General features: G+C 29.0%; 1 protein-coding gene across 1 annotated transcript in view; it reads left to right on the top strand.

Annotated features, from left to right (window-relative positions):
- Window positions 1-25,455, top strand: part of LOC107447593 (hexokinase type 2) — a gene marked incomplete at its 5' end in the record, with an annotated part of 41,543 nt that extends 16,088 nt beyond the window's left edge. Inside the window, 9 exon segments of the mRNA XM_043049763.2 lie at window positions 2,265-2,433; window positions 3,744-3,883; window positions 7,567-7,782; window positions 11,611-11,710; window positions 12,614-12,806; window positions 15,323-15,478; window positions 18,519-18,658; window positions 19,441-19,577; window positions 22,801-25,455. Coding sequence (XP_042905697.1) covers window positions 2,265-2,433; window positions 3,744-3,883; window positions 7,567-7,782; window positions 11,611-11,710; window positions 12,614-12,806; window positions 15,323-15,478; window positions 18,519-18,658; window positions 19,441-19,577; window positions 22,801-22,881 — 1,332 coding nt within the window. The 3' untranslated portion in view covers window positions 22,882-25,455.
- Between the last annotated feature and the right edge of the window lie 431 nt (window positions 25,456-25,886).

The following is a 25,886-nucleotide window of genomic DNA, read 5'->3' as shown; positions in this document are numbered from 1 at the left end:
TACCTAATGTCTTTCTGCAAGATACTTTCAATAATAACAAACATATGTCTTACTAAAGGCCTGTTTGCACGGTCCAATTTCTTGAATCCGAGAAATTGGACGGATTTCTCTGTCCAAGAAATTGGATGATTCGTTGACACTATCCAAGTTCTTGAATGTCGCTGATTCGTTGAAAGAAAAACTTGCGCATATTCAACATTTTAAAATAATACTTACATAAGTTTAAAATTACTAAATAAATTCAAATAAAATCATAGTAACACAAATAAATCGCAACAGATCAATTTATTTGAACTAAAATATATGAAAACAGACAAGAAGATGACATAATTTGCTGCCTGATTGTTAACGTCACGAAACCTATGACACTGATTGGTTAAGGGAGAAAAAAACTTGGATGGAAAGTAGAACATGCTCTACTATAGTCCAAGAAATTGGACCAAGTTCTTGGATGTTTGTTTACACGATCAAAGCTCAAAGCAAAACAAGTTTCCATCAATATCAATCAATCTCTGTCCAAGAAATTGGATCGTCTAAACAGGCCTTAATTTAAAATAACAAAAGCGCTGCATTTACAAAAGGAAAAAAATATACTGTAATTTTTTTAAATTGAACATATAATAATTTTTAATTCGAATATTATGGGTGATATTCTCGCACTTTGTTGGGGGGAGGACACAAATTATTTCCTTTTCGCATTTTGTAAATAATCGTCACAATAAAACAAATCATTAATAATCACAAAATCCATTGTAGTAGTTGACAAAAAAACAGATCGCCAGCGAAATCACGCGAATCGGACTAATCAATTGCGTGTTTCAATTCGAGATTAAGTTGTTGTAATAAATAATATTGAAATAAATAATGTCGTAATAAAAATATCGGATTTAAAAACTGTGGAGAAATCAATAGCAATAACTGCCAAAAATTCGATAGAATTATTGCTTTAAAAAGTAAATAATCGAATGCACGATTCGAATTTTTCATATTGTTTGAAATATATAGGGATATTTAAAAAACATGTGAAAATCAATATCAGTAACTGCCGAAAATATACAATTGGAACATTGCATCGGTTTACGATACTGTCAGTGTCAATTGAGCGCGTCAAAAAGTGATTATCTAAATGTTCAAATATTGCAAATACATTTATGTAGTAAAGGAGAGTAAAATTTTTTACTTTTCAAAAGAAAAATCGTTCTGCAAGAACTTTGCAATTTTCTGGGACAATGTCGCAGCGATTCTGCCACGAGTGGACCATCAATCGTAAATTCATAAAAAGTATCTATTGGTTTAGCATATCCATTACCAAACATTGCTGGTGTAGCATTAAAAGAAGGCAAACTTATTTTGTGATATGTTTCTCTTAAATTTGTTTTTACAGCTCTGATATCAATAAAAGCATCAAATGAAGTATTAATGTACACGGTTTTATATATTGTAGAATGTAAATGAGTAGTCAGTGTTTTCTGAACTGTTAGAATTAAGTTTCTTTACATTTGGATGTAATATTACAAAATTTTTACATCTTAAACCTTGTTTATCGAGACATGTACGTGAAATATGTCCAGCTACACTGCATTAAAAACAAGTTTTCTGTTTATCAAATTTAGAATCATTTTGAGCGTCATGTTTCAATAAACTATTGCACGCTTATCTAGGAAATTCAGAAGAGATTTGAGAATTAGCACGTGAAATGTAAAATTTTTTGACACAAATCACTGCTTGATTAGACTCTGGTAAAATTTATTTTACAATAAAAATCAAACAATAACTTAATCTTCTTTAAAATAGAATTTTTTTTTTTTTTTTTTTTTTTTTTTTTTTTTTTTTTTTTTNTTTTTTTTTTTTTGACTGAATAAGTCAAAATCATGAATGCTGTCTATGATAAATTTTACTATAATTCCTAAAAATAACTTCTGAATTCATAAATTGCAATAAATACCTATCCTTTAAAATGGTGCCAAATGCAAGGATATTGCTTAAACTTTATAAAATTCATTACTAGTTTCAGTTGGCGTAGATGTCAACTAAAGTCTTTGAAAATATTTTTGCATTTTGTTGAGTTTATGTGTATATAAATGAACTTTAAATTATAGGAAGAAATAATTTTTATTGCTGCACATATCCTGATTATGATTTTTTTTTATTTTTTTGAGAAGTGATTAAAAATATTTTTTGAGTGCTTAAAAGGTGCTTTTTTTTGTTGAAAAAATCTGGTTTGTATAAATAATCTATTTTGAAGTGTGGTGTCATTTTTCTAGAGTTTGGTTGATGCAGTTTTAAAAGAGTTTACTTTGTCCAATGATGTTCTTTTAAAAGTATCTGCCTTACTTTTGCAAGAGTTCAACAATGGTTTGGGAGCCAACACTCATGCCTCTGCATCCGTTAAAATGTTTCCTACTTTCGTAAGAGATGTGCCTAATGGATCAGGTAAATAAAACACTTTCCTCAACCGTTATTTATTCTTCCCTTTCAAACAACAGGTTCCAATTTTTAATTGTTAAAATTAGAGATGTGATTTCTCAAGAAGAAAAAAACCCCTTCCAGTTTGAAAAACATTGGTTAGACAATCAAATTATTCGGCAGCAGTTCCCAAAAAGTGTACAATGAAACCTAAAGGTTTCGAGAAAAGTTCACAGAGGCTTCTAGTGTCGGGACTTTTTTTTAACCAGTTAAGATTTTTGAAAACTGTGATTATAATTATATCTTATAAATAATTCATTGTTTATTTAATAGTCTTTTGGTTAAGAAATTTTAGTAAAGTGCCAATGGGAAGAGAATTACGAAATTTAAAAAAAAATTAAGTTTATTCTAATAATAATTCAAGAATAAATTATGAAAATTATAAATTTCATTTATATTTATCTTCACACTGTTTAATTCAAATTTTCTTGATAACCATCCTCCCCATTTATAAAAGTTATTTTGCAAACAATTTAATGGTAGTAGTAAACAGAAACAGTATTCAAACACTAACAGTTAAAAACAGTAATTCTAGCCTACGAATTACCAGACCTACTAATTCAACTACCTGGCAATTTCTATTTTTAAAAGATGATCGATTGTAAGAAAAAATTCATTTTTCACTTTTGTATTTTTATTGCTTTTATGAATGACTCAATTATCTCTATGGTTTAATAATTTATGAAATTGGGGGGAGAGGTTATGCTAAAAGGTGGATAATATGAAATTTAGTTGGTGGAAAAAACTGAAAACCGCCGCTATAAGATAAAATGAGACATTTACCTTGTTTTTTGTGCTCACCAATCATAGTTATATATTTTATGGTATTAATTGATTTTTTGCACTACTTTTTTTTCCTGTATTTCCATATGCAGATTGCAAATAAACATATTTTCATGCTCATTTTTATATTTAATGCTTTTTATTTTCAATCAGTTTTATTTATACATAAAAAAATGAAGCTTTTTTTTGTGAATTATTTTTAAAATTAAAGGGATTCAAATATATATGTATATATATATTATTTTAACCATGAACTGATTATTCTAGTTGTATATATCCCTTTTTTTATATGTCCAATTGAAATGTGCATTTTGTATATCCATATTTAGTTACTTATATTTTGTTGAAATATACCTTTTTTCATTTGAAGCAAGTTATTGAATGGCACATTTTAATAGCCAACAATGCTATGAAAAATGGCCAAAAACATTTATTAGTAATATGGAATTTGTATTTCTTTTTTGGAGTAATATATATGTATGTTTCCTTTTCAGAGCAAGGTAAATTTTTGGCACTGGACTTGGGTGGTACCAATTTCCGGGTATTGTGTATCGACTTAGATGGTGAACAGTTCAATATGATGAATGAAATATATGAAATTCCACAATCTATCATGCTGGGGTCTGGGGAACAAGTATGTACTTTTATTTCTAAATGTAATTTTATTTCATAGGGGCCTTTGTTTGTTATTTCAAATTAGAAAATTTTTTGAGGTAATTTTAAAATGCTAATTTTTTTTAAAAAAATATTTTTTTTTTTTTAGAGAAAAGAAAGACCTGGAGCTCGGTAATACAAATCGTTGAGTTTTTTTTTTTTTTTCCCCGACAGGTCTCAGTGAGAAAAATTTGACCGTGAAGGCATGTTATTACTCAAAAAATTGCTTTTTTTCATATTAATATTTATACAAATCATAATTTAATAAGTTTAATTTTACTTGTTTATTTTAAATAAATTGATTTTGTTAATTGATAAATGCCTTACTAAAAATATGATTTTGTGCATTTTAACACTTTTTTTTTTAACATGTTAAAAAGACTTTTGGGCTAATATCTATTCAATTTGTAAGTAGGATACAATACCCAGGGCTGATTGTGCTCCGGTAGTTTCTGGAGATCAAAGGTCCAGGTGTTTAAAAAAATCATTGATCACAGAAGTTTCCGGAAATCAAATTTTCAAAGGTGGAACTTAAAAACACAGTTTATTTTATTTGTTTGTAAGGGAGAGCCAGAGAGATACTTTGTAAGCTCATATTCATGATTAATTTTCATTTTTTATCAGTAAATAGTTGTTATTATCGTAAACTCAAGAAAGAAAGACATATTTGTAAAATTTAATTACTTCTCCAGGTATGTGTAAATGGTATAAGTATGTGTTAAATTTTAAATATTTTTAAGTAAACTAAGAAATATTGAGAAAAAGGGAAAAAAACCTTGTTTAAATTTTTTTCAATTAAACTGTTCTTTTTTTAAAAACTTTTTAACTTAATCATTTTCCGGAATTTCGACTTGGACTCACAATCACCCCTGAATACCATATAATTAATAACTAAGCATCATAAAAAATCACTCACTCATGTGATACCTCAATCTTTTTAACTTGCGATACATACTTATTTTGACCGCAGACCATATACTTCAAAATTGGGAATATTTCACACATACATTACCCTTACTATTCTTTACTGGTTTATATCCTTTTTAAGAAATAATTTGTGAATACCGAGATGCTTTCTTCTCAACACTTTTCTAATAATTTGAATATAAATTCTCTGATTTATGTTAGCATCGATGATATCTTTATATAATACCCGAGCATTTATGACTGCTAAGNAGACGTTTAAAAAAATCATTGATCACAGAAGTTTCCGGAAATCAAATTTTCAAAGGTGGAACTTAAAAACACAGTTTATTTTATTTGTTTGTAAGGGAGAGCCAGAGAGATACTTTATAAGCTCATATTCATGATTAATTTTCATTTTTTATCCGTAAATAGTTGTTATTATCATAAACTCAAGAAAGAAAGACATATTTGTAAATTTTAATTACTTCTCCAGGTATGTGTAAATGGTATAGGTATGTGTTAAATTTTAAATATTTTTAAGTAAACTAAAAAATATTGACAAAAAGGAAAAAAAACCTTGTTTAATTTTTTTTCAATCAAACTGTTCTTTTTTTTAAAAAACTTTTTAACTCAATCATTTTCCGAAATTTCGACTTGGACTCACAATCACCCCTGAATACCATATAATTAATAACTAAGCATCATAAAAAATCACTCACTCATGTGATACCTCAATCTTTTTAACTTGCGATACATACTTATTTTTCCCAATTTTGAAGTATATGGTCTACGGTCATATTTCACACATACATTACCCTTACTATTCTTTACTGGTTTATATCCTTTTTAAGAAATAATTTGTGAATACCGAGATGCTTTCTTCTCAACACTTTTCTAATAATTTGAATATAAATTCTCTGATTTATGTTAGCATCGATGATATCTTTATATAATACCCGAGCATTTATGACTGCTAAGTCAAAATATGAAGTGGGTAGCATTTTGAACAAGATTTCACTGAATATTTTCTTGCCATCTGATCTACCACATCTACGCAATATTTCATACAGTTGTAAAAGGTGATGATTTCCAGAGTCTTTTTCTCTGTATTTGCTGCATTCGTTTATTTTATATGGGGAACTGAAAAAGACTTCTTTTTTTTACGTTGGTATGATAAAGTTATCCCATTATTGTGCACTAAATTTGTTGTATTTTATTTTTTATGCTCTTAATTATTTAAAAACCTTTTTATAATTAATCTTTATGTATCTATTTTTCCATTTTTAAGTTTACAAAAATAAAATTTTAAATGCAATAACTACTGCATTTATAATTTTTACCTACGCATAAAAAAGTAATGGATTACACACACATCTTATTCAATTAAAGCAAATTAAACAAAATTTTGATGCTAAATATAATCTAATTAGTATAAAATGTTATGAAAACACAACAATATGATTTGCAATACATAAATTTTACCAATCTTTTACAGTACGGATATCCCAAAACACCGCACTGCACACAAGCCCATACACACTCGTTGCATCACCCACATTTTCCCTCCCTGGACTAAAGCCGTAATCAGTGAAAAACTAGGTCCACTAATGTCATCTGTTAGGAAAATAGTGAATTAAGTATCCTAAAGTACAGACTAACTCAGCTCTGGATTCACAAAATAGAAATGTTAATTTTTCTCCTGCCAGAAATAAGTTCCGACATCACATACTGCACTTAGTAGTTGCCCGAACTAGATTTGGGCCACACCGGCAAGGAGTTAGTATTGATCTGTCTCTAATATCTATTGCCCTGTTAGTAGGTAAGTTGAATAATATGCGGAATGATCTATATTACGAAAGATTCCATATAATGCAAGACCTCTTGTTTATAGGTTTACATTATAAACATCTTCTACAGTAATACCTGATAAGTTACATAATCTTGGTCTATATTTTATTAATCCTACAGTGGACTGATCGGTAAGACACAGAAGTCACTCTGATCAGTCTGTGTAGGGACCGAGGGTGCGCGGTATTGGCTCTTGTTAAACTGTTCTACCGTAAAGTGCTCGACTTCGCTTGCAGGTCGTCTGGCTACCGAATCGGGGGTGCCATCCCCTCTGCTGAGGTTCGAAATTGGGATGGCATGTCTTCGGGTCATCCTCAGGGATGTTTCCCAGACCGTCGCCAATAGCCCATTGTGCAGCTCTAGTGCGACGTAAATGAACTACAACTATATTTTATTATATTTTTAAATTATTTAAGTTTGATGTGTATTCTTTTAATTGTAAAGCATTATCTTTTATGAAATAAATACTTTGTAAATAATGTTTTCTTTTTTTNCAGTCTGCGTATGGACCGAGGGTGTGCGGTATTGGCTCTTGTTAAACTGTTCTACCGTAAAGTGCTCGACTTCGCTTGCAGGTTGTCTGGCTACCGAATCGGGGGTGCCATCCCCTCTGCTGAGGTTCGAAATTGTGATGGCATGTCTTTGGATCATCCTCAGGGATGTTTCCCATACCGTCGCCAANTCCTCAGGGATGTTTCCCAGACTGTCGCCAATAGCCCATTGTGCAGCTCTAGTGCGACGTAAATGAACTGCAACTATATTTTATTATATTTTTAAATTATTTAAGTTTGATGTGTATTCTTTTAATTGTAAAGCGATATCTTTTATGAAATAAATACTTTGTAAATAATGTTTTCTTTTTTTAAAAAAAAAAAAAAAGAGAAACTAAGAACTATTTTTTATTTTTAGCTGTTTGATCATATTGCAGAATGTATGTCCCATTACATCGAGCAGTTGGGTTTGACTCACAGAACACTACCCCTTGGATTCACATTCAGCTTTCCTTGCGTACAGAAAGGTTTGACCAGCGCAATTCTCGTTGGCTGGACCAAAGGATTTAATTGCGCTGGTGTAAAGGGGGAAGATGTGGTGCAATTACTAAGAGAAGCTGTCAAAAGGCGAAGGGTAATTTTTCTTCTCTCTCTTCAATATACGGTGGTTGCCACATGTTTAAATCGTATCAGTTCTTTTCATTTTGTGAACTGGACTTCAGAAAATTTGTTCCCAATTATACTTTATCTATTCACGGAGAGGAAACGGTTACATAAGCAGTGTTGCCACGCCACCCTGTGGCAGATTTTTTTCCCCGATCTTTCTACGACAATTCTCTTTAGGTGCTGATGCTTTTCTGTAAGACTTTTATAATAAGTAGCAAATATATATATAGATATATTACTAATTTCAAGTATCAGAAAAGCTTCCTGTTTACACAAAAAGAAAAAGAAATTTAAGAAAAAGCCTTTATATTATATAGAACAGTATATAAGTTTTTTAATTATGAATGTAAAAAAAAATTTTTTTATATCTATGCATATCTAGGGTCTTTCCAGGCCAAATTTATTACCGTTTAGCGGTGCCTTCACAAATTCATCTTTAGAAAAAACAGTAGCTTCACAAAATACTTTTTCTTAAAATTTTATTTTTGCATCCCGTAAGAACGATAAATCCATATTTTTGTGTTGATGTTTTAATACAATTTTTAATTTTCACAAATTATGTCTAAATTTTCACAAAATAGGCACCTCTCAGAAAACCTAAACAGACCCCTGCGTATAAAAGAATCCATATTCTGATATTATTGGCGATATTCTGTTTTAAAAAAATATTCATGCAGTTAACTTTTTTTTTTAATTTTATCGATTTGGAATTTACTTTTAATAATATTAGTCGGTCATTGCGGCATTTTTTTTTTCATTCTCAAATTAAAGTAAAAAGAAAAAATCGTGAGCATTTCTGATATGCGAGAAAGGCATTTTTTTTAAAATAATTCTGCAGAAATGGGGGGGGGGGAAGTTCTGCAGAAGAAAAAATCTATCCAAAAATTCTGCAGATTAAAAAATAACTTCCTTTCTTCCCAAATAAGAAATCTTTCTGCAAGAACTCTGTAATGTTCTGTGACAATGTCTACATGATTCTGCCACAGGCCCACTCCATAAGGAGGAGAGGGAAAATCTAAAAAATACAAAGAATTTAAAAATTACCTAAAGTAACAGGGTAAATGCAAGGAATTTTGAGTTTTTGTTTACAAACTGAGAAAATATAGGATATTTTGTTATTTTCTTCTCTTAAAAAAATAACCACTCAAAACATGATCTATTTGATATATAAGGATGATATTTCATCTATAGTAAACTATTTAATTTATTTGTTTATTTGCATTATTTGTTTTAAATATGTTCAGCTGTGCCTTTTTTCTCTAAGTTTCTCCAGTAATTAAATTTAGTATAGTTGGAACAATGTTGCTTATGCAAAAGCACAGTGATTGTGTTTTTCCTCTTAATATATTATATATAAGATGAGCAGGGAATTTTTTTTTTCCAGATTAGAATGGCAATCCTGATAAATTTATTATAAAGCATTTCATATTTACTGCATTTACATTTGCCATTTTAATTAATTAAAAGCTTTATTTTTTAAATTTATTTTAACATATTTGCATATTTTACTAGCAACATTTTTAAAATTAATGAGTTAACATGGTTTGATAGTTTTATAAAAAGATTTTTTAGATTCTAATATTTCCTTTTCGCTCCCCTTAAGTTCATTTAAATTATCAAGTGCTTTTTGGGAAGATTGATTTACCTTATTGAATGATTTGATATTAAATAATTGTTATTCTATTTTTTTATTTTTTTAAACTCATTAGCATGACATGTGATTGCAGTCAGAGGAAATTATCCAAAATTTCTTAAACTTTTTGGTTTGATAGTTCACTACCAAACAAAACTTTTTTTTTTCTCAATGAGAAGTGTTTTTCGTAAACTTAATTTTATATTTATTTTTGTATGCAGAAAATAAATTAAAATTTAAAGAGAGAAAAAAATTATGCCTTATTTTTTTTCCATCCACACAGGAAAGGAAAAACATTTTAGTTATGTGCAATATTCTCTTATTTTGAAACAAAATTTCACATGCCTCTCTTTTTTTGCATTTTGCAAGTCATCATTGCATTTAAAAAAAGAGGAAACTGAATTTTAAAATCTGTTGCAATCATTGGATGGAAGAAAAAAAAATTCAAGACAAAACCATGTAGATTAAAGACGGAATTACACGAATCTAACATGTTTAAAAGGATGTCACAGTAATGAAATGTACATTTTGAGATTCCTATGTAGGTTTATTATTTTTTTACAAATTTGGGAGACGATAAGAAACAAACATATCATTCAATCAAAAACAATCATCTAAGAAAAATAGAAATAGCACACATAAGTAACTTATACTGTTCGAATCAAATTGAAGGAACATTTTTACATTATTGATTAACATTGGTTTGAGGTTGTAAAATCTTATTCTATATAAAATTTATTTAATAAATTTAATTTTGCAGAATTTAGACTTATAACAGTCCCAAAAGTTTCTCTTAAGTTTGACATTATATAATCTAGATTATGTATGTGTAAGAGATAGCAAAAACTCAGTTTGTCCCTGTACTGTAAGCTTTAACCGTGCCTCTGCTTGTATTAGAAACCATTCAGCAAGTATTCGTACACCTTAGTATAATCTTGTGCTTAGCCTAAGCATTAGTTTCTGACTGCATTATGTGCTTCAGCATGTGCTTAGACTGGAGAACGGTATCTTGAGTACAGACCCGAGTTGCTTTTCTCATGCTATTAATAACTTTAAGTTTGTTGTAGTTAAGCAGATTTTATTAGGTTATTGAAGTGAAATACTATATTCTAAATTAACTAGAAAGAATATTGCTTCTATTCGTATTTTACTTCATTTTGTAGGGAAAAAGCAAAATATACGATTGGAATAGATTAAAACAAATGTAATAAAGATAAATGCACAGTGTTGAATATAAAAATAATTATTAATTTACAATAAAAAAATTATGTTAAGTATTAGAGCACAGTACAATTAATTATGCAATTTTTTGTCTGCAATAAAAAATCAAAAGTGCATCTTGGGAATTTTTTTGTAAATCAAAATGAGAAAAGGTTCTTCACATTTGTGTCAGATAACCTGTTTTGATACAGTTTACTTTTATTATTTATTTCATTTTCTATTACTAGTATGAATTTTTCTAAGAAACTATACTAGTTAGACATTTACTTACTGTGGTTAAAAATTTCAAATGATGTAGCCCTTCATTTAACAGGCTATAACTTATGGAAAACTGATATTAATTTGTTAAAAGTTATTATTTCAAAATTTTCAGTTTTTTATCTTGAAAAAGACAATTTGTTTGCTTTAAAATATCAAGTTTAAAAGTTTGGTTATCTAGTTGACCTTACCATAGGATTTCCCTAAAGTTATGCTTAGCTCTTATGAATCAGTGTAAAAAGAAATAGAAATCAATTGTGAATTAATACTCTAGAAGGAAAAAAAAGGGTTGCTGTTAAGGGTATTTTACATTTAATTTAAATTCTCGATAAGCTGAACTGTAAGAATATATTGTCAAAAAATATAAATTTTTTATTCACAATAGTCCGTGAATCCATTGTTTTGAAACTTGCGGAATTCCTCGAATTAGCTGAAAAATCACACGTCATTAAACAGTTCCCATTTTGATTATTTTACTCTCTCTTGTAACTTTGTTCGTAGGAAACTCAATGCAATTTGTTATTTATATGCTTTCTAAACTTGTAAAAATATGAAGCAAAGTTTTTGATTATTTTAAAATCTTATTTATTTCCTTTTTATTATTTTACCAATGATCTTATACTGGAAATACCTATTTTATTTTTTCTTTCTGTTATACCTCTAATTAAAAGTTTTTATTTTTAGAATGTGGATATTGATGTTGTTGCTGTTGTAAATGACACAACCGGGACCTTGATGTCTTGTGCTCATACAAACAGAGATTGTCGTGTTGGTTTGATTGTTGGTAAGATTGTTAAATCATATTTTATAAATTGCTAAAGAGACCCCTATTTTCTGTCACTCACCACCCCTTATGACTGCTTCGCAATAATTGTTTCTTTGCATAAAACAGTTTTTACTATGTAAATTGAAAGTATTCACTTAAAATATTAGTAAAGAGAAAATTCTACTTGCTTATAAGTTCCCCATGTCCAAACATTTTTCTTGCTAATATAATCGAGAAAAGAGTTCTTTGTCAGAAACTTGTTACTTTATCTTGTAATGATCGTGTAAAGTCTTTGAAAATTATTTTGCATTTTGTTAATCATGGTGCCTAGCGTTTTTAAAAAGTGCTAATTTTTGATTTTTCATTTTTAAGAGCCCTTAAAGGTGCTTTTTTCATTGGGTGTTTTTAAAAAGTGCTTAATTTTCCCTTTTCAAAAAGTGAATTTTTTGCTCACAATTCATTCAACTGGATTCTGTTTTGACGCACCGTCTGTCCATATCGTATGAAAGTGCCAATCATTTTATTGTTTATAATCATGAGATTATTGCACTTTTATGTGCAAATCTGCTGCATTTTGCAAGATATTTTCAATGTCGGGCTTAATTTTCCACCCTCTGATATGGAACCGAAAGAAAACTCTTTATTTTTTTATAATGGCTTATAATTAAAAAAAAAAGCGTTCTTTGTCAGAAACTAGTTATTTTATCATGATCATGTAAAGTCTTTGAAAATTATTTCGCAGTTTGTTAATGTATATAGTGCTTAAAAAGTACTTATTTTTTGTTGTAAAATTTGGCTGCGCACCTTGTTAATGTATTTTGAGTGCTTAAAAAGTACTTGTTGTTTGTTGAGATATAAATAAAACAATCTGATTTAAATCGATCTCTATCTTAGAGGGGTAATTATGCTTCTTTTTGACAGGTACTGGTACTAACGCCTGTTATATGGAGAGATTAGAAAATGTTGAAACATGGACTGGTGGTCACAACAGCCCAGAACAAGTCATTATAAACACAGAATGGGGTGCGTTCGGTGACAACAGGTGTTTGGATTTCCTCCGAACAGAATATGACAGACAAATAGATGAATGTTCTCTAAACAAAGGAAAACAGCTGTGAGTTACTTTTTAATTTGTGATACTCATATTTTCTTTTTTCTTTCCAGCTTGTGATACAGTTACATAGCTGCTAACCCATTTTTCTGCTCTGACTCAAATCTTCTTCATTATGAAAATATATAAAAATTTTGTGCTTCCTTAAAATTACTTAAATATGCACATACATGCTAGAGAATAAGATATACCTTGTTCAAACTAAGGCATTTTATTTTTATGTAAATAACTTATAAAATAAAATAACACAAAATATCAGATGTTAAGCATTTAATAATACTATAACTGTTTTGGTGATTCTTTGAATATGGAATGAAAACTGAAAGCACTGAATTCTAAGTATTAAGGCAACCCTGTAAAATATTGAGGGGGCTTGTACCACTGCCCCCCCCATCCCTGCCAACACCACCCATAAGAAGTTTAAAGTATTAATATAATTTAAAAAAAATTTGGGGGGGGGGTGTTTAAGTCAAAGAGTATAACATTTGTGTAAGTGAAATTGTACTGCATATTTACATGTAAATTGATTGAAAAAGTTTCAATTCCATGAGAATATCACGAGAACGTATTTAATTGCTTCCACAATATTTTATATAAAAATTGATCATAATTGTACATCGTTAAAATTAATCGCAATTTGAAATACTGGAAGAGTTTTGTAGAAGTTAGAAAAAGGAAATGTTCACAGACTTTAAAGTTAGCAGGGAATTTTGAGTTTTCCCTTACTGTTTGGGAAAATACAGGAAATTTTATTTCTTATTTTAAAAGTGATGACCACTTGAAACTTAATCTTATGGGATGATATTTCAGCTGTACTATTTCATTTACTATAGCATTATTTATTTTAAGCATGTTAATCTGTATCTTATTTCTTTAAGTTTTTCCAGCAATTAAAACTGGTATAGTTAGACTAATACAGGTCACTCAATAGCACAGTGATTATGTGTTTCCCCTTAATATACAGTCAATTCGCTATAACTCGAATATTACTATAACTCGATTTTTTTTTTATGAGGTCCCGACCCCTTTATCTTCTATTTCATGTTAATTATTCTCGATTACTCGAANCAATATTGCCCTACTATTTTTTTCTTAATTCGGGCAGAAATACAGGGCTGATTGTGCTCCGGAAAAAATCCGGATTTCCGGATATTTCGCTAACAGGGATCCGGAAGTTTCCGGAGATCGAAGGTCCAGACGTTTCAAAAAATTATTGATCACAGAAGTTTCCGGAAATCAAATTTTCAAAGGTTGAACTTAAAAACACAGTTTATTTTATTTGTTTGTGAGGGAGAGCCAGAGGGATACTTTATAGGCTTATATTCATGATTAATATTAATTTTTTTTATCAGTAAATAGTTGTTATAATCATAAACTCAAGAAAGAAAGACATATTTGTAAATTTTAATTATTTCTCCAGGTTATCATGGGTATATGTAAATGGTATAGGTATGTGTAAAATTTTAAATATATTTTAAGTAAACTAAGAAATATTGAGAAAATGGAAAAAAACCTAGTTTAAATTTTTTTCTGATTTTTCAATTTAAACCGTTTTTTTTTTTTTAACTCAAGAAATTTTCCGGAATTTTGACTTGGGCTCACAATCACCCCTGTCAGGGTATCAGCTTAAACAGTCTTATCGCAAATGGCTTGTCAGAAAAATGATCTTAAATATTGTAAACATTTAAAAGATTTGTAATTAATAAGCATTAATTAAATAATCTGACAATATTTTGAAAGTCCAAAACCTAAACTAACGGTAAGTCGAACTTCCGATATGTCGAAGTTTTTCGTCAGTCCTATCAGATTCGAGTTATCGCGAATTCACTGTAATATGTACATGGAATATTTTTTCCAGACTTGAATGGCAACCCTGCTAGCAGATTTCCACATTTATCTTTCAGAAAAATCTCGTTTTTAGAAAAAAGCATAATACAGAAATGGTTATGCTCCAGAAAAAAAAATCCAAATTTTCGGATTTTTCTCTAACTGCGATCTTGAAATTCAAGGCCCAGAAGTTTCAAAGAAATCATCGATCAAATTTATGTATAGAAATTCTTGTATATTTTATTTAAGAATATTAGAACTAGAATTTATTCTTGGCATCTCTTTCATTTGTAAGTATTTTTTCTGGTAGAATAGTAAATGTGATTAAAGATAAAAGTAAACCTATACATTATTTTTAATTTAAATTATGCCACATGTAATTTATTTCGAATTTCATGTTGTGAAAATATCAATGATTTAAATTTATAAAGACAATAATTTTGTGAAATTCGGCAGTAATGTTTTTACTCAAAAAAGTTTCAGGATTTTTGAGTTGGGCTCGCAATCACCCTTGATAATATGAAAGGTTGACATTCTTCTTTGTCTAAAAAAAATTGTTCAATTTAAAATAAAAAGCTGATAAGTAAATGCAAACCTATTTGCAACGCCACAATACATTTAATGATGGAAATATTTTGATGGAATGTAAGTTTCTATTTTATGTACAGTATTAAATTTTTTTTTTCTTCCAGGTTTGAAAAAATGATATCAGGAATGTACATGGGAGAGATAGTGAGAAGAGTTGTTGTGAAATTAGCAAAAGATGGTCTCATGTTTAAAGGAAAACTCTCTGAAAAATTTCAGACACCCTATGCATTCAAAACAAAATATGTCTCCAATGTAGAAAGGTGAGTCATCTTTTCTATCAAATGTTTCTAATACTAGCCATGGTTTTTATGATAATTTAGTTACCTTTGTAACACAATTATTATAATTTTCATAAGTTATTTTATCGGATTGATTTGAAAATAACATTTATCTAACTAACCCATTTCTTATAAATACGAAGAGACTGTTAGAATGATAACTGTTGGCAAATTTTTGATTAAAAATTATGATTTTTCTTTCACTGTTTTTTTAGTTGATTAGTTATCAAATCTGACTTGATACTAATATGTCTCACTAAATATGTTGTCTTAAGATGTCATAGTTATCAATGCTTTTTTTCTTTTTTGAATAGACTGATAGCAAAATACTTTGGCAACCACTTTTTGTTAATTTTAAAATAAATCAAGCATAAGAACACACAATTTCGAAAAAAGTTGGAAGAAATTCTAAATCAGAAATTTAGAATTTTCAAGTTATATAATACCCTTCTTGAGATGAGGGAAACAAAAATTAATTTATTATGAAATTTTAATTTCTGAGTTTTTGTTATGTTATTTAAGTTATAAAATGTTACTTAAACATTCTGGTAATATTCAACATAATGCATGGTATTGGGCTTAGTCGATTTTCATTAATTTTCTTATAAATTCGACATTTTATATCAATAGTGTCTTTAGCAGTTGTTGCTTCCACGTTTTTAAAATTTAAATGATTACTATGACTTCATAACATATCGCGAATTCTGAATCACTCATTTAAATATTTGCTTGTCGACCAATTCAAATTTCGTGTATGCCACAGTGAATCTGTGTAGTATTTTTAATACATTTTTAAGAGTTTAATTAAGCTGAACTCTTAAGTAAACTTGTCACTTGTTAAGAATTGCGGGAAGTGTGGGGATTTCTGTTCCATATGGATTAATAACTTCAATATCCTGGGGTCGATCAAGGATTAATTTTTTTGGTCCATTTTTGTGAAAAATCAAATTTAGTTTTCTAAATTTTTTAATTAATGAAGAACATTCAGTTTTAGCAGCCACCATTTAGCATTCATGGATGCTTATCTCTTTTTTCCACGAGGTACAAAAGTTTTTTGATGTTTTAGAAACGCTATTGTGACCCACGAATTTTGAATTAGAGTTTATCATTTCATTTCTGGTCGTTTTTTCTCTTCAGTTTTGTGGAATAATTTTTTTTGCAATAAATTTCTTATCATATTAAAACAAAACAATATATAATTTTGTTAAGGGGCCGTTTTATAGAATTTGAATGTTAGGAAGAGTCCACAAAACTGCCCCTGTTTCCATCTGGTTTGACCCCGCTACCTGTTCCAAAAATTTATTTTTATAATAAATGGACAGATATATTGCATTATTTATATTTTTAATTATGATATAATTTTAATTGTGCTCTATCCTTGAACCTTAATGGCTCAGGGTTTAAAGCGTTCGCCTTCTAATGAGGTGAACAGTTTTTGAATCTGACAATGGCTGGTCTATCCAAATTCTGCATCTGGCTTGCATCGCTCGCAGTACAGATGTAAATTATTCTCAGTGGTAAACAGATCACGAATTAGTCTCCTAGCCATCAGGCTAACTATGGGAAGTTTTGTGGTTTTGTCCTCTATGTAACAGGTATTGGTTAGTTCCATCAATAAGTCCTCCACAAGGGCAAATTTCTCCCAATATACTTGATCCAGGAGTTCCCTTGTCTTCTGGTTTGGGTTCAAAATTATGAGACTGCGGAGATTAACATTAGCAGTTGTAGCCCCAAAAATTGGGTCGGCTGTCCAACGAGGGTTATAAAATTTTAAAAAATAAAATCCTTTATTCTTATTTCGTGTTATTCTATTTACTACATGTAGAAAAGCGGAAGAATAATTGTAACTTGAACATCCGAAAGCAAAAACTCTCTTAACTGCAGGCGCTGTAGATTATCACTCTATCTGCAGATTTCAAATTAATACAAAATAATAATTATTATAAACAATTAGCTGGATTATGTTTTTTTTTTTTTTTTTTTGATGAAGATAAAAGTTGCTGAATAAAATAGAGAATAAACTGATAAAAAATGATCAAGTAAAGGTTTATATATTTTTTTTCAATCCTCATTGATGAATAAGAAATCATTTCGTTTGAAATCTGACACTCGAAACAATTCATCAGGCAGGTGCAATCAAAGAGTTGCAGTGCTTTGATATTGCAGTTCCAGAAAATGTAAGTTTGCCGATAAAGCTTTTATTATGGTCTCTGGGACAATTTTATTCTCTAAAATATATTAATAAGAGCTAGAAATATACTTATAATTTTTAAAAAGAGAAAAATATTTTTAAAAATAGGTTTAATTTTTACCTAAATTTTAAAGTTATAGACCTTACAGTTTTGAATTTGAGATAATCTGATAATCTAGTTGGATATACTAATTTGATTTTATATCTAAGATAATCAGATTTGGTATTTAGAAGCTTTTACTATAGATTTATTTCATTCTCTTTAAGTATTGTGCAATTCAAAAATGTATCTGCAAGACAGGGTTAATTAACCCTTTCATTCTTACATAGAAAAATGAAAACATGTATCTTTTTTTTTGTTCCTGAAGCATATAAATGGCAGCACTTTTATAGAATTTTTACTCATTGAGTGTTTTTTGGTTTTATTTTTCAAAAAGGGGTCAACACTTGATTTATTTCTAAAGTTTTCTTAATGATTTGTATTTTGTTTTTATTTGGTTATTCTAACTGTAACTTAATCTTTATTTTTCTTATATGTGAGCGTATCATTATTAAGTCTTACTGTATGTACTTCTAAATTGTGATTGTTTGTCATTAATTTTTCTTTGCATTTACATTTCAATTTTTCTAATAGCTTTTTCTTGTTTGGTTTTCCTTATGGGACCTCGGGGGCACTGTCAGTTTCTGGTTTCACCACTGACAACAGAAAGGCTCTTGATTAAGTGCTGTCCTGCTAATACACATATCTTAAAAGTTTTTGTCGTTTACTGCTAGAATTGTATTTCTAAATTCTTGTATCATTATTTCAAGTTATTTATCTATCTTACTTAGTGATCCAAGGGGTAAAAACAATGAAACTCAGACTGTCCTCCAAAAAATGGGAATAAGTGATGCAAGCGATGAAGATTGTGAAATATTAAAAGCTGTCTGCGTGTCCATATCTTCTAGAGCTGCCCATCTAGTCTCTGCTGGTATGTATGCGTTCTGTTATTTTCTTTTTCATATTCTGTAATTGTTCTTTTCATTCGTAAGATCCCAGACTGATCCTAAAAGCACTGTTCCCAGTAGAACACAAAAGTCAAGCATCACTGACTATCATCAGTGAGCGGGTGGGTGACCACATTGATGAGTACTGAGGGTGTACGGTATCAGTCCGGATCAAACTGTTCTATCGTAAAGTGCTCGACTTTTCATGCAGGTCATCGAGTTACAAAAGCAAGGGAGCCACCTCCTCTGTAGAGGATCAAAATTGTGATGGCATGTCTTCGGATCATCCTCAGGGATGTTTCCCAGACTGTGGCCTGTAGCATTGTGCAACTGTAGTGCGACGTGAATAAAGTACCTACCTACTTGGACATTTTGAATTTTTTTAGGATCAGGGGGTAAAATTTAACTCTTGAAACCGCTGTCCTAATTGATAAAATGAACTGTTTTTACAACTGCATACTTGATTAGAAGTTAGCTTCCTTCGACAATTTTTTTTTCTCTTTTATTTTGTCTTGCATTCCTATATTTATATAACTTTTTATTTAAAATATTTCATTAAAAGTGTTAAATATGTCTCATATCATACTTATTTTACTTCCGCTTGAAATCTCCTGAATTCTTGCTGAGGAAGCTCTCAAATCTTAATATTTCCAGGTTGGCGCGTCTGAACATTTAATTTACTTTTTCTAAAATGTTAATGATGTCTTGATTAATTTTGAAGTTATTTTTCCAAAAAAAAAAAGCAATTCTATGTATTTACTTACAGCTGTGTCAACAATCTTGAATAAAATCAGGCGAAATCACACAACTGTTGGTGTTGACGGATCAGTCTATCGGTATCATCCTCATTTTAAAGAGCTTATGGAAAAGAAAATTGATGAATTAACTGATCCCTCATTTAAAGTAAGTTTCACTACTTACAACTTAGTTGCATTGTTTTTTCTTTCTTCTTATTCTTCCTCTTAACCTCCTTTCTTCAATTTTTTTAGTGCATTAAAATAATTATTTTATTTCAACACTAATTACATGAAAACATTTTAAACAGATTTTTATACATTTTTCATGAAAATTTGCTTTGGTAAACTGCTTTTTAGCAGGGTTTGTAGATTTAAGTTATTTAATTAATTTATTTTTGTAAAACCAATGCTTTAAAAAACCATTTTTAAAGATTTACAAAGTATTATAATATGATTTTTTAAATGTTTTATTGATTTTATAGTTTTAAAATTTATTGTAAATATGTTGCTGCAAAATTACATTAGTTCTTAAATTAATAAAGAATTACTCAAAATTTTAATTTCTTATTTTTTTCAAATTCATATATAAAGCAAAGTAAAAATTTAAATCACTTTTACTACTTTATGTGTAAGTTTCACAACTTTCCTAGAACATTTGATATAAATTTTACCAATGTGAATTAGTTTAGACTTTTTTTTTTCCCCATGCAAGTCTTCTTGTAATCATAAATCCTCTCATTTCCTAGTTTCAAAACATATTTTTCAAAATCGCATTTTGTCTTTATGTTGCTAATATAATTATGAATATTAATGTACCGACAGTGAGTAATAAATTTATTTTCCTAAGCAAAGCTGTTTAAAAATACTTCAGGTACTTTGTTTTCAGTTTCTTTTTTAGTGTTTTAGTGATTTTATATATAGAGGCCATTATAGACATAGCATTTGTAGATTTTGATTGCTCATAACTTAAATAAAGATAATCAAATGGTTTTAATATTTTTTATAGAGATAACGCTTCACTTGTTTTCAAACGTTTTGACTTCCATTAATTTAAAAATATATATATATATATATATATAAAACAAAAGCTGACTGTTGTAGACTAAATTTCTTTAATGATTCTAAGGAGAGAAAAAACAAGAAATAGAAAATTCAAAGAAATTCCCCTTTCTAATGAACTGAAACTTAATCCTTTGAACTCTTCTGATCCTGAATCTTTTCTGTTTACAGAAAAGCAAAGAAATGTAAACTCAAATCTGAAGTATTGTGATCAAAAATCTTAAGTGGTTCGAATGCAGGATGATAAAAAGTTATCACATTTACTGTTTATTATTAATTATCAATGAAGTTTTATCACTGTAATAATTAATTATGATTATCTATGAATTTACAAAACTCCTTAATACAAAAGATATGTTATGAAATATAATGACTTTGTTTCCATTTTGGGGATATGAATGTTAAATTTTATATCTATGTAAAGCTTTGCTATTGATATATTTTTACTAAAATAAATGCCTTAAAATTAATCTATATGCTGTTTTGTATTTTATATAATTTATTAAATCTGTATTTGTAGAATGATATTAAAATTTATGAATTTAAGATTTCAAAAACTATCATTCATCAATAGATATAAAGCAAATTGAACATTTAAAGCCATTTTGAAATTAAACATAAGTATAAATCTGTTTTTCTTGTAGTCTGTTATTTCTTTGAATTCTACTTATCTCTTAAATGACGGATTATCACCGCTCATAGATCATTAGAAATTATGTTAGGATTGAAGTTTCACTGAATTAGCCCTGTACCATACATCATTGGCAATTATTCAATAATATTAAATTAATGATAGCCAGATTTATTGTTTTGACAGTAACATACGTAATAAATTCACTTTCGTAAATATGAAATTGAATGTGCAGTGTGGGGAGAGCTGTTATCGACAATGTCAACCTTCATCTATGAAAAGGTACCCCGCCATATAATCGACTTAACATGTCTTATATACTAGTGAATTGGAATTGTATTTTTGTAGTGGTAGATGCACTACAATACTCCCCTACCAGAATTTTATCTGTGATTGAATTTGATGAGCGGTATACCCCTAGTTGATACTTGAAGTTTTGTAAGAAGCCGGCAGAGCTGTATTAAGATCACCGTGTTTTCGATAGCTGATTGTGAGAGCTGTATTAAGTTCACGGTCGTGGTTGCCATTTGCAGTCTAATCAGGGTTGGGTTTTTGCCGTCAAAAACTGGTTTTTGACGTGACAGTGGTAAAAACCGTGTTTTTACCGGGGAAAAACCGTCAAAAACCTACTGTTTTCTTTAATTTATGGCATATAGCGGACAATATGTTATTTTCACTTAATTGCCTTCTTTATAAATGAATGTTGTAAATGATTGCTATTGATTTTGCAACTATATACATGTATTCTTATAGAAGGATATACATTCATACAGAAATATTGTAACATACTTATTGAAAATAGTGATACTTAACTTTTATCATTATAGCTTGATTTGCAAAGGATTCAAAATTTTGCGCATCTTAATTGTTAGAAATAAACAAAAAAAACTTGAAACTATTAATAAATTCAAGAACTAAAAAGAAGAATTTAAAATTTGGCATTTCTTAAATATTAGAAATAAGCTAAACAAAACTTTCAAAACTTGTAACTACTAACAAATTCTAAGTCAGGAATGAGTAGACATTCTTCAGTAATGTATTATGCCAAACAAAATAATGCTTGGAAATGTTGAAAATTTTGTTTAGTATCCTAATATTTTACTTCAAATAGTATGATTTGATATAATCATGTTGGGAAAATGCAAAAATCTGTTCTTAAATATCTTTTAGCAACTTTTTTTCTAATTTTATTGCCCAAAAATGAATTAATTTTAAATCATAAGCAGTTGAACTCAAATTAAAATACAGTTTTAACAAAACTATGGGTTTTTGACAGTTTTCGACATTTTTGACAGAGGGGATTTTGACATGATGGTATAAACCGGTAAAAACCGTCATGTGTCAAAAACTTGCCAACCCTGAGTCTAATGTAAACAGACCTTCGTTGTGTGTGATAGACTGAGTGGCAGCAGTGCAATATGGTGGATAATGTTGCACTCACAAGTAACAAGTCTACTGTTCAATGTGGACCATCCATCGAAGTGGGAGTTTATGTCAAGGTAGGCGTGTTCATATCACTTCCGAAGGTCACCAATGAGGGGAGTGGGATATAGTCAATGTCAACTTTCATATACGAAAAGGTACCTTAACTAGTATTGTGTTATCATGTCTTGTATACTAGTGAATTGGAATTTTATTTTTGTAATGATAGATGCACTACATGCAGTTTATACTTAAAGTGTGTTTTGTTTTTTTCCAGTTTGAGTTGATGTTGTCTGAAGACGGGAGCGGTCGTGGTGCTGCCTTGGTAGCCGCAGTTGCCGTGAGAAGTGCGAAATAAATCATTATCTATGTACTTATAGTACTATTGTAATTCATGCCAAATGACTTGAGAAAAAATAGCTGTTCCTTTTTATTGAAACTAGAATTGGTATCTCCTGAACGTCAATTCAATCAAATGTGATATTATTTTTAAAATTAAGTTATATATGTGTGTGTGTGAATTGGGAGAAAAATTTTTTTTTTCTCCCTTCAGTAGGGATTATGGTTTGCGTTTTGCCTGAAAGAAATTTCTTTCTTTCAGGACACTGGAAGAAACTAAAAGAGATGAATATAAAAATAAACAAGAGTACCCGCAATATGAAACAAAAACCCAATTTGGATATTCATCAATTTTATTTTAATTTTAAATATCCAAAAATAGTGATAAAAGGCAGAATTGCATACTGAATCGAACACTTACCAAAAAAATATATTTGTAGTATGAGATATTTTCCTCCTATAATTATGTTCAAAGTTTAGTGAAGGGTTATTATTTATTTATGAGGTGATATAAAAAAAATATCTTTATAAATTTTAAAAAAGTATTCCTTTTTGGTCACACAGTCAAATCTTACGCACCCCTAGCTGCTCTGTAAGATTATTGACGTGTGGCATGGGTGTTATTTATGCCACTGTTAGATGTATTAAATTTAAATTAGAAATCTTTTTTTCTTTTTGGTAGTGTTTGCGTTTAGTAAGTGATTTGTTGACCTGGTAGTATTAATAAAATTTTTATTACTTTATGTTTACAGTTCTTTTAGGTTTTACTATGCTCATGAAATTATAGTTATTTTAATTTTTTATAAAATTCATTAAATTTTTTTGTTCCTACTGTTATTTTTTAGTTTATTATAAAATATGTTAAATAGCTTAAAAGTTGATGCAAATATTTAATTTGATTATAAACTCAATCAGATAGTTAATTTTGAAAAAGTTTAATTTCTTTCACGTAGTTTGAAAGAAACAGATTTCTTCCCAGGCTGGTTTTTTTCACTGTGGAAGAAATTTGCAAATGCAGATTGATATGCATCTGATTTCATATTTTAATTAAATTACATTTATGTAAATCTTCCCCCCCCCCCTTTTTACAAATTATCGTCCAGATACGTGTTGCCATTTGGGTGCTTTTATGCATTTACACATAGCATTTTATGATCTTTTGTATAGAATCAGTATTTTTTTTTAAAATTATTGGTCACTCTGTAGTTAAGTTTGGCAAAAAAACTTATTACTAGAGTAAGTGTTTTTTGGCAGGGGCCCGGTGCTGAAACATCTTTGCTACTCCATCTCTAAAGGTCCAACTTGATTTCCGCTAAGATTCTGCTAAATTTACTACATATTTACGGGCGCTTTTTAGTTCCAGATTTTAATTTGAAACTTTTATTATTAAAAAAGAGCATTATTTATTGTTGAAAGGAATATAGTAGTTTAATTATGAAGGCAAATGTTAGATATTCAGGATCCAAGGTCCAGAAGTTTCAAGAAATCATTGATCACATTTATGTATTAAATTCTTGTATATTTTATTTAAAAATATTAGCACTTGAATTTATGCTTGGCATCGCTTTCATTTGTAAATATTTTTTTCTGGTAGAATAATGTGTTTAGAGATGAAAGTAAACTTATACAAAATTATTAATTTAAATTATTCTGCATATGATTTATTTTGAATTTCGTGTTGTGAAAATATCAATGATTTAAAGTAATAAAGACATAAATTTTTTTTGAACGTGTCATTAATAATTTTACTAAAGAATTTTTCAGGATTTTTTAGTTGGGCGCACAATTACCCCTGGATATTACTAGGACATAATTGTTAAAGGTTAAAATTAAAATAAATACCGCATGACCCAATTTGAAACAAAATGTATCAGCGAGGCACGAAAGATTTCTTTATTTGTAGAATCATTCAGAAGCACAAAAATCTTTCAGTGCCTGAAAAAATTTAAGATCTTAAAAAAACTATGAGCATGGAAAAATTTAAAGCTCCAACTCCAGGAAAAATATTGGAAAAAGTCCGGGTCTTTGGTTTTTAGATATCTTTTTTTTTATATAAGCTCTTTTTTTTTAATTTGTAGTACATCATTTTATATTGAATATATTTTCATTGTTGTGTTTGAAGACCCTTTCGATTCAAGCAAATACATAATTTTTAGTCTTTTCAAAAGTGCAATTTTTCTTAATTAAGCAATAATCAGTTACTTGAAAAATTAAATACATTTTATTGTGTTAAAAGTTCTGATTTCTCATCTTTATTTCCACAAGCATTTAAATCAATAATGATTATTTTATATCTATTTTTATTGATCTCGTTCAAATAAATCAAAATTATTTATCTGAATATGTTTTAGTGTATTAAAAGTTTTATATCTTGTTGCTCTGTTATTATTGACTTGTTAGTAGAAAATGATTGATTTTTATTCAACCCATCTTCATGAATGTTTGTAAATTATTAATTTTAGAAAATTTATAATATTCCTTAAATTTATTGGAAGTTTTAAAAACTTGTAGAGGGAGACTTGAATTACATTACTTTTGAATGTGATATATACATATATAATGTGTATTCAATAAAGTATTTATGAAAGAAAAACTATCCTAATTTTTCTATCATGCATGCAGAAGTTAATGTTTATATCATGAAATTATATTGGTTTCTATAGTTGTTATGCCTTTTGTTTTTGCTATGGATCAATGAAAATTTATTTCTATATACAGGGTATCTGCACACATGGAGTGTCATGAATTTCAATTTTGAACTACAAAATTTGTCATGATTTTAACTATTTTTTTTAAAAGGGAATTTACCCACCCCCCAATTTCATGGTGTTCTGAATATCTGAATTTGTAACAAAATCCCCACTCACAGTCATATTTGATTAAAATATAAAATGTTTCTTCATTTCTTCGGGCTACCGAAGCGGGGGTGCCATCCCCTCTACGGAGGATCAAAATTGTGATGGCATGTCTTTGGATCATCCTTGGAGATATTTCCCAGACCGTCGCCAATAGCCCATTGTGATG

The sequence above is a fragment of the Parasteatoda tepidariorum genome, chromosome 8, assembly GCF_043381705.1.
Source record: "Parasteatoda tepidariorum isolate YZ-2023 chromosome 8, CAS_Ptep_4.0, whole genome shotgun sequence".
Lineage (NCBI taxonomy): Eukaryota > Metazoa > Arthropoda > Arachnida > Araneae > Theridiidae > Parasteatoda > Parasteatoda tepidariorum.
This window is presented reverse-complemented; position numbering and strand designations above follow the sequence as displayed.